General features: G+C 33.7%; 1 protein-coding gene across 2 annotated transcripts in view; it reads right to left on the reverse strand.

The window, feature by feature from the left end:
• The window catches only part of LRBA (LPS responsive beige-like anchor protein), a 504599-nt gene that overhangs the window by 286384 nt on the left and 202539 nt on the right, over window positions 1–15676 (reverse strand). For both annotated transcript variants that reach the window (XM_081135597.1, XM_081135598.1), the window contains exon 37: window positions 2630–2796. In XM_081135597.1, the coding sequence (XP_080991723.1) occupies window positions 2630–2796 (167 nt within the window). The remainder of the gene's footprint in view (window positions 1–2629; window positions 2797–15676) is intronic.

Below are 15676 nucleotides of genomic sequence, written 5' to 3' on the forward strand. Positions count from 1 at the left end.
GTTGTTGCTCTTAATTAAAAATGCACACATGGAAAAGCTAACAGTCTGACAGCTATTTTCATTTGGGAGAAAAAAGTAAAATATGTTTTGTGTATTTTGGGAAACATTAAAATTTCAGAATTTACTTCAATTGTATAGAATAACAAAGTTGATGCCTGTGAACAACTCTGTTACTAGAAGCTAATTATTTCTACATATATACATCTCCCAGTCCATTTAGTTCTCCTAGATACTTCATTCCACCAAAATCACTTCAGAAAAACAATCTTTCAGGTTGGTAGCCCAGGTATACAAGTGCTATACAAAGGTATAGCTAGCACGAGAAGGAATATTGATGTCATAACAAAGACACACTTGGGATAAGTGAAGCACTTGTCATAAGTTACCTATAGGTTTTTAATTTTTAAATTGTAAAACAAACTTTAGGTTAAAAAAAATACTTTTTAAACAATTCAACAAATATGTATTGAGTTCCCAATAGGCACAAGGCACTGCGTGTCAAAGTAATATCCTAATTTATTCAGTGCCTCATGTCAAAATGACTACTACATCAAATCTGAAACATGAAAGTACTCTGAAACTCTAAAATTCCCAGTACAACTTCCCAGCCCAAACACAAACCCACGGGCTTTTAGATGTTGCAAGCTAAGGTACCAGAGAGCTCTGACCCAGTTATTCATGTCATTTCCATGACGACTCTTGCAGCTGAGTTCAACTGCAACAAACTAGCATGGTTCCTGACTTTTTTCATTCAGTCTCTTTGCCCTCAAATCCTTGACCTGCATTCATTCTTCTGAACACCAAAATGATATTCCCAGAAATGTAATTCATTTTATTTAAGTATTCTTCATAATAAGCATCATGCAATATATATCCTCTATATTTTATATATTTGTACTAGAAACAAAAGCATCTCCTATGTTCATTGCAGCACTATTCACAATAGCCAAGACAGGAAACAACCTAAGTGTCCTTCAACCGATGACTGGATAAAGAAGGTGAGGTATGTATATACAATGGAATATTACTCAACCATAAAAAGTGATGAAACACTGCCATTTTATGACAACATGGATGAATACTGAGAGTATCATACTAAATGAAATAAGTCATATGGAAAAAGACAAGAACCATGTGATTTCACTTATATGTGTGATATAAAACAAAAAGCAACAAACAAGTAAACAAAACAAACTCACAGACACAGACTACAGTATGGTGGTTACCAGAGGGGAAGGAGGGTGAAGGGATGAAAAGGGTAAAGGGGGTCAAATATTCAAATATAAGGTAACAGAAGGAGACTAGACTTTGGAAGATAATACACAATGAAATATACAAATGATGTATTATATAAAATTGTACACCTAAAACTTATATATTATTAACCAATGTTACCCCAATAAATTTAATTTTTAAAAAAACCACACATAACAAATAGCTTTCAACTCAAATAGTTTCCACTTTAAAAAATTTAAATGATTTTCTACTCACTGGAAAATTTCTAAAGCTAGACTCATAAATTGCTTAAAATACAAGTGAAAACCAATTACATCTATATAATATATAAACAATTGACTGTTTTCATTTTTTGTTATCTTCTAACAAAAATTATACAGAAATGAGGAATTTAAAAATATCTCTAATGGCAAATTATAGAGCATTTTCATTAACATTACTTAAATGAGTCAAAGCATATTTCTAAGATTTGTAGCATAAAATGTTTCAATGAGACTAAGTTTTACAATTTGTCTTTTAATTTCCTTAGTCCGAGAAAGTAATCTAAATATTTTGTTTCTAGAGATCAGAATAAAAAATAATGTGCAATCTGGTAATCTTAAAAGGAAGTCGATAGAATGAATAAAATTTTAAAGAGGGCATTTAACCATTTTTATCATCGTATTCTTACAATTTGCAATGCAATTCAAGAAAACAACACATACTATGTTTTCAAATTTACGTGTTAAAAGTTCAAAAGTGTAAAAGAGGAAATAGTTTCTTAAAACAAAATATTGTTAGTTATATAAATTCAAATATACATGTAGCTACTTTCCTTAACAGTCCACTTCAAAATGAATAAATATGTAAGTAGTGCCCTGGCCAGTGCCCTCAGTGGTTAGAGCATCAGCCCATGCACAGAAGGGTCATGGGTTTGATTTCCAGTCAAGGGCACATACCTAGGTTGCAGGTTCCATTCCTGGCCCTGGTCAGGGCGCATACGGTAGGCAACCAACTGATGTGTCTCTCACACATCTCTCTCTCTCACTCTCTCTTCTCCCCTTGCCCCCTCCCTCCCTTCCTTCCTTCAACTCTCTGAAAATCAATGGAAAAATCTCCTCAGGTAAGGATTAACACAAAACAACAACAAAAACAACACAGTTCACTTCAAAATGAATAAATATATGAGTAAATATTTTTTAAAAGTAGTTGAGGGAAATGAAATATCTACAAAGATCTATAGCTACACCCATACCGGTTTTCTCCTTCCCCTTTGCTTCAAATTCATAGATGATAAAATACAAAATTAAATTACTCTGGTCTTCATCTGGCCTTGATCATATCCCAAGCCATTTATCTAAATCTCGGCCTTCTACAGAGTATCAGTGGCCAAATCCTAAAGGTATCACTTTACCTCACTGCAGAATTTCCCCAGGCTCCATGCTTGTCTGTGAGAATGTTGATAATTTTCTGGATTAGTTGAATTGCTGTCACATGGTCTCGATATTTGGCTGCTCTTATCAAATGATCACACATCTTCTCATCTTCTCGCTTGTCTGCAGAATACTGGGCACAGAGTGACTTGAATAGAAAAAAAAAAAATCTATTAATCCTATGAAAATATGGAAAAAAACTTTAAAATGCATCATGAAATAATTTCCAATACAAATTGAAACAACCAACATTTAAAGTTACCCTTATATCCCTCACTAACTGAATTAACCAAGATTTAAGTGATATATTTTCAGTACAATAATCTCCCAAGAATTTATTCTCTGAATTCATTCATAAAATACATTGAGAAGTGGTTAATATTTTAGCAGAGACCTGAATAATTAGAAGAAGCTAGTCAGGAAAAGATGCAAGGGCCCACATTACAAGTGGCATGAAGGGGGGTTGCAAAGCATTCCAGGCAAAGTGAACAAGAGAAAGAACGACATAAGCTTGGAGGGAGGCAGCTGCGTCATTTAGCACTGTGTAACTGTGCTAAGGGGTTTAGATTTTATTCTAATGCAATGGGATACTAGTAGAAGGTTTTAAGCAATGAAGTGTTGCAACTGATTTATATATTAAAATGATCACTGCAGACGCCATTTAGAGAATGGAATGTCGTGGGATAAAAGAGGTAGACACACAAGGTATAAGGCCACAGCAGAGGTCCAGAAAGGGGACTATGGTGTTTTGAAATAGTAAACAGCTAGTTCTCAACACCTTTAGAAAATGACAAAAACAGTATGGGCTTTTAAACCCTAGCTATCACAATCGACCAGCAGCACTGGAATCACCTAGAATCTTAGAGAGAATGAAGAATTATGGGTCCCACTCCACTCCTACTAAACTAGAATCTGGGTTTTAGTAAGATCCCCAGGTGATCTTAGATATCATCAGTTTTGCCAAAAAAATTTAGGATTCTTCAGCAATAATCAAATACAATACAATCACCAGTTTTCAAGATGTTTTTCTTCTTCGGGAATTCAGATACTCATCGTATCATGTTTATGCTATAATACCTAGTTAACTGCTTAAAATAGGAAAGCAAAGATTAATATATACTTGATTCTTGATTCTTTTCATATGGTCTATTGGGCTCCACCCCTCCAAATGCAAACTCATGTACACATACATATGTATACACAACCTATGACAGGTAACAAAAATATAATGTTGAAACAAATATTACTAGTTTACGTATGTGATATCCATTATGACTGCCTGCCTTTCCTGTGGTATACCAGTCAGACCTCCACAGCAACAAGAGAGAACCCTAATTTTCCTAAACCAATGTGAGTTAAATCACGCCCACAATGACAAATTGGTTCAGGGGAGAGGACTTGATCTGATTTGGTGCATTAAAAGAAAAGGTCAGGATTTTTGTTGGTATTTCCTTCCTGTTTCTTAGGTTGTAAAAGGGGAAGCCCATAATTCCAGAAGTTTTGAAAGTTCTCTCTGTACTAAGAGGGAAGCTAGCCTGGGGATGAAGCTAAAACCCAAAGAGATCAGAGCCAGGAGAATTATAGGAATACAGAGCTTATTCCAAATGGAATCATGAACTTCTGGATCAAAGACCAGCCTACCTTCAGCCATTCTATGATGCTTTTTTTAGACTTTTTATAAGAACCTATAAGCTCCCATTCATTCTTTGTAACCAGTATGAATTAGGTTTTGTGTTCCTAACACAAAAAGCAACCCAACAGATATGGTGTCTTATGAACATGCATAAAAATCAACTATCTTTTAGTCTGTGCAAAACACTTGGCTATAGAGATCAAAGGTTGAATTATCTTGACAGCCTTTGCCCTGGAGAATCCCCATTCCATCTAGATTGGGAGGAGGGAAGTGGTAATAAAGGTATATCATTGACATTAAATCACTGAAGCTAAAAATGGTTTTTAATAGGAAGGTTTACAAAAAGTAATAAAAGGAATACACAAAACGCTATAAAGAAAGACAAAATAATGGAAGATTGTGAGAAGTCACCCTTGGATGAGAATAAAGAGAACCTTAAAGCAAAGGCAAGGCAGAAAAACACGGGACAATTTCAGGAGGGGAGAAGCAGTACAGTATGACCCAAGTTCAAAGGACAAGTAAAAAAGTAGAAGAAATTCTGAAATGCATGAGGACTGAAAACTGCCACTAAAAATAATACTATATATATATATGAATATGTATTATATATATGTACATACACACACACACACACACACACACACACACACACATATGTGAATAAACACGAGATTAGGAAGCAAAACAAAACCATATTAAAGTACCATCCTTGGCAGTATCTCCCGTCAGATTTGGGCAACTAACTCACTTTAGATCTTTTGTCTAACTGTCCTCATCTGTAAAATGAGAGGATTATAATGGCTCTAAAATCTGGACAATCAAAAGATTTGGGGAAACCTCTGAGAGCTTAGTTTTTGTACACTGGTAAATGAAAATTAGTTCTTTCATCTAAACCTTCATGTGGAGAAAATAAATCATGTTAGGAACTAAATTAATTTATAAGAAATTAAAGGCAATTGTCACATGCTATATTCAAGACTGAGCCAAACAAAACACAGGATAATGCAGCTTGTCAAAAATATGATTTGAACAAATAAAGAAAATGATTAAGAAACACTTAAGGGGGAAGGGACAATTAAAGAGACAGTAGTTTAAGTGAAGACAGTGAGTTACTCCATGGAACAAAAATGTCAACTGCCGTGTGATATTTTCAGAGACTTACTCAAGAACCAGGCAGCACTTTAGAGGTTACATCATATCTAACCCAACCATATACTGAAACATACAGGACAAAAGGGTAGACATGTACAGAATTTTTATACCTACAACATTCCCTACTGTACCCATAATCTGCCTTTGTCTAACATCATAAGAGGAAATTAAAATTATTGGTGGAAATTAGAAAATCACTGGCTTCTATACTCCCCTGAAACACCATATGCCTTCATATTAAACAGTACTAAAATTATCAAAAAATGCATTATTTAATAGCCTATTATTTCTATCTTTTATTAATGTTAAATAATTTAACTTTATCAAGTTATATTTTATAAACATTTGGTAAGCTGTTCAAGTTTTCTTGAAAGGGCATAATCCTAAAATGAGTCCAAGGTAAGCTAAATAGTAAAATGGTTTAAAGTGTTCTTTAATGGATCCTCCTTTACAATTTAAACAGCAACTTTTCATATCTGACATAAAATCTATAGATATAAATCACATTAAAGGGCTATTCTTTCTCGATTATCAATCTCTGTCTCATTGTGGAACATTAGAGTCACATCTGACCTTAAAACATGATAAAAGGAAACCAAACAAGAATGTTTTGTAAAGAAATAATGAACTTGTATCTATTTTTTAAAATATCTTTAAAATGCAATTTGAACACATTCTTATTAAAAACCAATAATACATTCTATGTGTGACATATCAAAGTCCAGTACAAATCAGGAATATCTGCTTCAAGATCAAATCCACGTTACTTACTGGTGGGGTTATATATTTGTGTGTGTGCTTGTGTTTAAAGGTTGAGTGGAGGTATTCCAAGAAACTGCACCAAAATGTACCATTTATCAATAAAACCAAGGGCCAGGTCTAATACTTTCAATCAGTTTTACTTTATATCAACTTTTCTGTTTTAAGAAACACATAAACTGGGTAATATGAAATCACAACAATGACCACAAAAACATCCGAACCTAAGAAGAAATAAAATAAGCATCTTGACAACTAACAATTCAAATGTATTTGATTATTGCTAAAGAAATCTAAGATTTATTACCAAAGCATTAATAAATTTAAAATAACATAAATAAACCTACTTCTTAAAAGAACTTCACTTACTTGCAGAGAAAATAAAGAAATAACCAAGGGGAGAAAAAATTTAGACTGGCCATTTATAACTCAAGTGACTATTCTGGCTTTTTAAATGTAAATAAAGAAATAACAGTAGTATCACATTGGGTCATTCCTTCCAGATGCTATGTCTCTCCCTAACTTTACGACCTGTCCTTTGCATTCTCAGACAGAAGTGAACTTCAGATTGGGCCAATTCCTCCCATCACCTCTCTCATCACCCTTCTTGGTGGCCAGACCTTTTCCCTTCTTCCCTACAGATGCTGGCACTTCTCACGCTCTGTGAGACTCACTGTGGCGATATCATCCACTCCCGTTATCATCTACTCTCCCCGACCTGAACCCTGGCTGAGGGGCTCGGCTGGCTGGAGCGTCCTCCCAGGCGCCTGCAGGCTGCGGGCTCCATTCCCCATCAGGGACCATACCTGGGCTGCAGCTCCATCCCAGGCGGGGCATTCAGGAAGCAACTAATTGCCATTTCTCTCTCACATCAATGTCTCTCTCTCTCTCTCAAAATCAATAAAAACATATCCTTGGGTGAGGATTAAAAATTTTTTTTATTCAAAGAACAAACTACTAGAGGAGAGGAAGTTACAAAAAGAGATCTATAAATCTAGAAGCTGTTTTCTTTTTCATATCCTCACCCAAGGATAGGTCTGCTTGGTTCTTTTTTTAATTGATTTTTAGAGAGAGGAAGGGAGGGAGAGAGAGAGAGAGAAAAACATCAATGTGAGAGATAAACATTGACTGGTTGCTTCCTGTATGCACCCAAACCAGAGATGGAACCTGCCCTGCCACCTAAGTGTGCATGTGCCCTGACCTGGAACTGCACCCGAAGCCTCTTGATGTCGGGAAAGACACATCAACCAGCGAGCAACCCCCGGCCAGGGCAAGGTCCCTTCTGATTCTTTATCTGAAGACATAGTATAAAAAATAGTATCTGAAAAGTTCCAAAATAACTGGAAATTAAATAATACATACTGAAATAACTTACGGATCAAAGATAAAAATCACAAAGAAAATTAGAAATATTTGTGGAAATTGGCTAAAGCAGCATTTAAAGAAAAATTTGTAGCTTTAAATGCTATATTATTAATATTAAATATTTAAGGAAAAAATAATAAAAATCTTAAACTCATTCAGATAATAAAGGGTATGATATACACTGCAATTAATTTTACATTAGAGGAATAGAAAAGTAAACACAAATATAATTTGTGTAACTAAACAAAAAACTCCTTAATACTCACATTTAACTATGTAAAAAATGAAATATACATCATGATAAAGTGGAGTTTTTCCATGAAATGCAAGGTTAATTTACTATTTGAATATCAATCATCATAATTCACCACATAATAGAAAAAAAAGGAGAAAAATATATTATCATCTCAAGATATTTTTTAAAGTATTTTACATTCAAAACTCTTTTATGACTGGAGGGGAAACCATTCTACAAACTAAGAATAGAAAGAGACTTCCTAAACCTTAGGAAGATCATAAGAAGAGATCAACAGAAGAGATTATGAAAAACTAATGGTCTGCTCGTGTGATGGAAAACTATACAGCACTGAAAATAAAACAGGAAAATGTAACAAACTGAATGAATTTCATGAACATAATACTGAATTAAAAATAAATACCATGTAAAAACACACACTTTATGATTTCATTTATATAAAGTTTAAAATTTGGTTTAAAAAATTACAATGCTTTGCCCAGCCGGGCGTGGCTCAGTGGTTAAGTGTCGACCTAGGATCCAGGCGACCAGGGTTTGATTCCCGGTCAGGGCACATGCCCAGGTTGCGGGCTGCAGCCAATCAATGACTCTCTCATCATTGATGTTTCTATCTCTCTCTCTCCCTCTCCTTTCCTCCCTCTGAAATCAATAAAGATATATTTTTTAAAAAAAGAAAAAGAAAAAAATAAACAAAAAATAAATAAATAAATAAAAAATTACAATGCTTTAAAAGAAACAAACTTAAATATTTAAAAAAAATAAGTAAGTCATTCCATAAAATCAGAACAGTACTTAGCTTAATGGAGGAAAAAGGGGTTTTGATTAGATAGAAATTCTTAGAGGACTTCTCACAACCATTTTATTTACTTATCAATAATTTAATTTAACATTAAATTATTAATGCTAAATGTACATTGTTTCTAGAATTAAGTTTTGGTCTATTTTATGAGAAACAGATTATTAAGCAATTTTTCATTAAGTCTGCACATTACTGTGAAATAAAAATGAATTCCAGTTAAACATTTCAAAGCTAAAATCTTAAAAATATAAGTCCTTCTCCTAATTTAGTAACACTTAATTTAACTAAGCAACTGAAGTATATTGCTTTTATAAATTTTTTGTTTAAAATTTTTTAAAAATATATACTCGTTTTTAAAAGCAAATCAGAAACTAATTACGTGTGTGTGTGTGTGTGTGTGTGTGTGTGTGTGTGTGTGTGTGTGTATAAAAGAAAGTTCTCTCTTCCACCTTCTCTCTGTTTGGCCAGTTTTCTACAGGGGTGGGGTGGGGAGTCCACTGTTAACAGTAAAACACAGTTCCAGTGCACAGTAAATGGAATCAAACCACACATCATTCCATGTCAGGACATGTAGTTTGACCTTTTCTTTTTCATGGCTACAGAGTACTACATTTTTAGTTAACTAAACATACTTTATGATAAACACTTAAGTGTACTACCTTACTTCCCAATTTGTCTCAAAGTCACTATAGATTACTTGTCTCATTGGAAATCATTTAAGAGGGAAATCATCTAAGGGACAGAAAATTAAGCAACTTTTCAGTATTTCAGTTTTAGAGGTCTTTGCACTTGATCTCTTTAACTCATATTTAAAGTCTAATCAGAAAAAAAAATGTTATCCACAGAAATCTTACAAAGACTCCTGAAAAAACAGACTTAGAAAAATGAAAGCCTAAAAACCTCTATAGCAAACGAAAGTCAACCAATGACAATGTGTGACAGCCACCTTTAATTCTGAAGTGATTCCTCTGTCATCCAACGACTGAAAGTATTGATTTCTCTCAGCATGAAAAAGCCGAAGCCAATGAAACAGATATAGCATCATCCCTCCTGATAATAGCATTCAAGGTTAAAACAGGCAGAACACTTATCAAAGTATCTCTCCCATTTCTTATTGTTTTAATGGACTGGATACAATGTGTTGTGTTCTTATCTCTGCAAACTGTAGTCTTCAAACTATTTTTAAATAATTTTAAGAATAACATAGGTTCTAATTTTTTACTGAAGGCTTTTGATAATAAAAAAATGTTTATAGATATTTATAAAAGCAAAACAACATTAAGAAAGCTACAGTTTCTACTTGTGTGTCAAAACCACTCATAGTATTATGTTTTTATTATTTCATTAGAGTTACTTACTAACAATAAATACATCACAAAATTCTTAGGTAAATACTAAAGCTGATTTCTTCAACAATGCCTGCATATATCATATATCAGTTTGGTAAAATGTGCTTAGCATCTGTGATCAATAAAATTAATCTGAAATTTAAACAGATAGGGTCAAACCCAAATAATTATGTTTTTAAAAATTATAATATAAGACAGTAATATATCTTCACAGAACATTAGTTATATATACATGCAGAGAGAGAGAGAAATCAAGAAGCTTTACTTTCTCAAGCTTTACTTTTTGCTAATCTGGACAAGAGCTGGATGACCTTAAGCAAATCCTATCATCTTTTAACTCAACAAAGCTACTTAACCAATATAATTTTTTAGCATACAAAACTGGGGTCTCTTACTTGTTTTAGGCTAATATGACTAAATATATATACTACTTAAAAATAGGTAAGCCTCATGCTTAAATTTCAAATAAAAGGAGTTCGAGAACAATCAAGAAAAGCAGAAAGACAAAAAAATAATTACTTTATTCTTATTAAAGCCCTAATTCACACTGTGGTTAAGAGCACAGACTCAGAACCAGTCGACCAGAGTTTAAATCTTGGCCCTGACACATTCATGCTTGTGCAAGTTATTTAAACTCCCTATGCCTCAGTATCCTCACACAAAAAGAGATATAATGTGATATGCTTTTCAGAAGTATCACATAAGAATAGACATTAAACAATTAAAACATTGCCAGGCATACTGTAACACCTAACATTTATCCTAGGCATAGCCAAGAAGTTAAACTGCACAGCAAACAGTCCCTTTCTCCAACCATGCCACACCGACAGAGGGGAATAAAAATAATTACAACATGAGATGCTGCTAAAAGAAATATATATTGTGTATGTGGGAGAAGTGAGAAAGAGCCATTTAGAATTTGGAAGAGTTACACAGTTAAAGACTAACTGTTCACCAAGTACAAATGGCTCATTTAAGATTCAGAAAAGTAAATATAGCACAATGAAAATGCAAAAAAAAAAAAAAAATTCCAACAACAACAACAACAAACACCAAAAACCTAAGAGAACAAGCTCAAATAAAAACCTTTTTAAAGCCCAGCTGGGCATGGTTCAGCAGTTGAGCATCGACCTTAGATCCAGATCACAGTTCGATTCCTGGTCAGGGCACATGCCCGGGTTGCGGGCTCCATCCCCAGTCGGGGGCCTGCAGGAGGCAGCCGATCAATGACTCTCATCATTGATGTTTCTCTCTCTCTCCCTCTCTGAAATCAATAAAGACATATTTTTTTAAAAAAACTTTTTTAAAAGCAAAGATAAGAATAACAGAATAAGACTTTTCTTATTCTTTTGTTATTTTATTAATATTAGTAACAGAATAAGGCATTCCTGTTAATAATATTAATGACAACAGAGTATACCTTTCTGTTTAAATATCCTGATATATGCTTGTTTATATTTTTTTTGGGTGCCTAATATATTTTACCCATTTCCTTCATAAGAAATTATTTTTCAAAGGTTTATATGAAACATTTAACAGAAATAGTTGACTATATTTATATTGTTTAGCTGATTATTGTTACATTTTGTAACTGCTTTGTTATTCAAATGTACTAACAGACTAATTCAAAATAATACATCTGATTATCAACTGGCTTTTAGGTGCTGCTTCTCAAAATATCTGCAATGAAGAATGAGCTTTTGGGTTACTTTTTAAAATACACTGAAAACATATTAAGTAATCTGACATTGCCAGGCATTCAAGCTATAAAAGATTCTAAATATGTATTCAGTTTCTGTAGTTCTCTCTTTGTGGACTAGTAACAAGCAGCTTGGTCAACAGACGACACTTAAGTAGCACTAGTATAATATAATAGGTAAAGAGAAGGAAACTATTTTTATCAACTCAAGTACTACCATCTTGCTTTCTATGATAAAACACCTGATCTTATATTCAGAGCTTTACTAATAAATAATAAGAGAAGCAATATTCTAATTTCTTAAGAGCAAATTCCAAGTGATACATAAGTATTGTATGAAATACACTGTGAAGATTTTAAATTTCCTTAGTTTCTTTCTTATCTTTATTTTAAAATTCATTAAGAAAAGGCAATTTTTACACTAACACATGATTTGATCAACTGTTAAGATGGCTATAACATATCACAAATGGAAATCTTTGAGGAGTATATTCAGACCTTTTCTTGGAAGAGATTTTTTTTTTTTTTTAAGCATTAGGAGAACCAGTGTCCACCCTGCCCGGACTGGCTCAATGGTTAGAGTGTTGGCCTGCGGAGCGAAGGGTTGCAGGTTCCATTCCCGGTCAAAGGCATGTACCTGGGCTGCAGGTTCTTTACCCAGCCAGGGTCGGGATGCATGGGCAGGCGACCAGTTAATGTGTCTCTCTCACACAGATGTTTCTCTCTCTCCCTCTCTCCCCCACCCCCACCTTCCATTCTCTAACAAATCAATGGGGGGAAAAGAGGTCCAGGTTCCTATCAAAAATATATTTTATGCTATTATCTAGTATAAAAGAAGCCAGGATAGCACATAGATAGAGAGACGAGAGCAGATTTTTGGAAATGTGAAAGCCGAGGTAAGCTCTAAACTACAGTAATGGCATCAAAAGAGAATTCTACTAAATCCTCAAGAAGCAGATAGTAATTCCAATTCTACCAGTACATACTACACTGCATCTGAGCATAAAAACACACACAAAATTTTTAATTCTTTCTATGAGGCAAGTAAAACAATGATACCAAAACCTGCGAAATATCTAAAACTGACAGGAAACTTAAAAACAATCCGAACCTAATTTAACTTATAAACAGAATGCAAAAATCACAAATAAAACATTAGCAAACATAACCTGGCAATACATTCAGGAGAAAAAAATGACGAAACCATACTGGCGTAATACTGATATATCCAATAGTTTTAAAAGCATACAATCAACTCTACTGTTCTACTAAAATATGACAAAATTTTAAAAAATTCTTCATTAAAAAGCAAAGAGCTCAACAAAAGACAACTAAATGAGTATTTCATTACAATGATATGCTGTCCCTACTTCAGCTCAAAGACTGAATCACAATCACTGTGGAAACACCAGAGTAACTCTGCTAAAGTCAGGAACTATAGATAAAGCACCCACTGTTGTTTTGTAACATTACACTGCTGATCTCACTTAGGTGTGAAATCTAAAAGCAAAAGGTTGAACTCATTGTAACAGAGTAGAATGGTAAAATAACAGATAAAACATTAGCAAACAGAGTCTGGCAGTCAACAATAATTATTATTATTTTTGGATAACAACTGAATAAGCAATTCTATTAAGTAGAAAAAGCAATCAGGGGAATAAAAGTTAGAAAAAAGAATAAAAAACTATCAATATCTGCAGATGACATGACTGCACATCTGAAAAGTCCAAAGGAATCAAATGAAAACGGTTTTTTAACCAGACGAGCTGAATCTAATGTCAGATAAAGACGACTACACAGAGGAATTCTGAAAAATAATTTTAAACTCAATGAGGGGACTGGCCAGGTGTAGCTCAGCAGCTGAGCATCGACCTAGGATCCAGGCGATCGGGGTTTGATTCCCGGTCAGGGCACATGCCCGGGTTGCGGGCTCAATCCCCAGTCGGGGGCGTGCAGGAGGTGGCCGATCAATGACTGACTGTCTCATCACTGATGTTTCTATCTCTCCTTCTCCCTCTCCCTCCCTCCCTCTGAAATCAATAAAGATATATTTTTTAAAAAATAAAATAAAAAAATAAACTCAATGAGGGGAAGGGAGCAGCACAGTGCTAAAAGTATTGAAACACATTGTAAGACCTCAATAATTTAAAGAGTTTGACAACAAGATGTGAAATGACAGATAGGAAAAAATAGAACATCAAGGAACAGACCCCAAAACATACAGGCATCTAATACATGATAACAGTGGCATCCCAAACCAAGAGAAAATGTGGACTATGTAGTAAATGGTATAGGAATAACTAGGTTGTCACATAAAATAAATTTAGATTGATATCCCAGTTTATCCAAAAATAAATTCCAAATAAATAAAATATTGAAATGTAAAAAAACAAAACTGTAGAAATATTAGCAGACACATGAAGAAATTCCTTTATAATCTGTGCTTGTAGAAGACCTTTCCAGCTACCAACCAGAAATGAAGTCATAAAAGAAAATATTCATAAATTCAACAAAAACATTTTTTAAATACTTCTACAGAACAACAACAAAATTCACTATACCTAACTCAACAAAAAGACTGCTAAAAATATTTGTGACATATATCAGAAAGTTGATCCCTTAAGATAGAGCTTTTACAAAGCAGTAAGAAAACAATCCATTAGAATAGGCAATGAGATGTTCTCAGCGGAATAGAAAAGACTCAAGGGTAATCAAACTCATTCATAAAAAAACATAAATATAAGTTAAAACCACAGGAGAAATACAAATTAAAACTATATACTATGAGAATGGCAAGTTTAAAAATTTGATAACATACTCTATTAAAAACACTGACGCTGCTGATGGGAATGCAAGATCTCTAAAAATTACTAAGTTTTAAAAAATCAAAAAAATAGAAGATTATATATATGTTAGTTTTTGTATAATGAAAGAGAAATAGCAATATATATTACTATTTATATATGTGCATAAAGAAACCATAAAAGGAATCACAAAAAAACTAGCAATGGTTTACTATGAGGGTTAGGAGATAGACGGCATCCAGGAATAGGTTTAACGGGGTCTTTCACTATATGTGTTCTCAAAGTATTCTGTATTTTATTTTTTATTTTTTTAATATATCTTTATTGATTTCAGAGAGAGGAAAGGAGAGGGAGAGATAGAAACATCAATGATGAGAGAGCCACTGATCGAGCCAGCAACCCAGGCATGTGCCCTGACCAGGAATCGAACCCCGATTGCCTGGATCCTAGGTCGACCCTCAACTGCTGAGCCACGCCCGGCTGGGCGTATTTTGTATTTTAAATTATCTATTGAAAGCATTAAATATAAAAATTTTTAATTTAAAAATATTTATCTTCTATATAAAGGCTTTAGATAATGCTGACATTAAATATTTCTAAACCAGAGCAAAAAGTTAAGGGTACCAAGAAAGTATTCTTACAAAAGACCTATACTTTGGTAAAAGAAATAAAAAATGAGAGATGAAACTACAAAGAGAACCATGAGAAGTAAAAAGCTAATCAGAAAAACACTGGGTAAGAAAGTCAAGTGAAAACAGAATTTCATAATGACAGGGTTGGTTATCACTGTCAAATGATGCAGAAATCAAGGGAAATGAGGAATGAAAAAGAGCCACTGGATAGTATAATTAAATCATCAATGATATTCAAGAGAACATTTTAAATTTATTTGTTCTAGGGTGAAGACAAACAGAAGAGAAGCCAGGCAGCAAGACACTGAAAAGTAAAAGGGGGTGAGAAAGTAAAAACACCATTCTAGCAAAAAGTCTGACAGAATAAAAAAGCAAAGTAAAAATGGAAGCTTGGGGATTCTAACAGCATTTAATAAGGTTACTCGGCTTCGATATATGATAATTAGAGGAATATAAATATATCAACACTGAGAAGCTAACACATACATCCAGAGAGATCACTCAAAGGGGAGAGAAAAATAACTCCCAGCGTATTAAAATAATATATACCTTGTTAAAGAAAACCACAGAGGGTAGTTAA

The sequence above is a fragment of the Miniopterus schreibersii genome (genome assembly GCF_964146895.1).
Source record: "Miniopterus schreibersii genome assembly, chromosome: 4".
Lineage (NCBI taxonomy): Eukaryota > Metazoa > Chordata > Mammalia > Chiroptera > Miniopteridae > Miniopterus > Miniopterus schreibersii.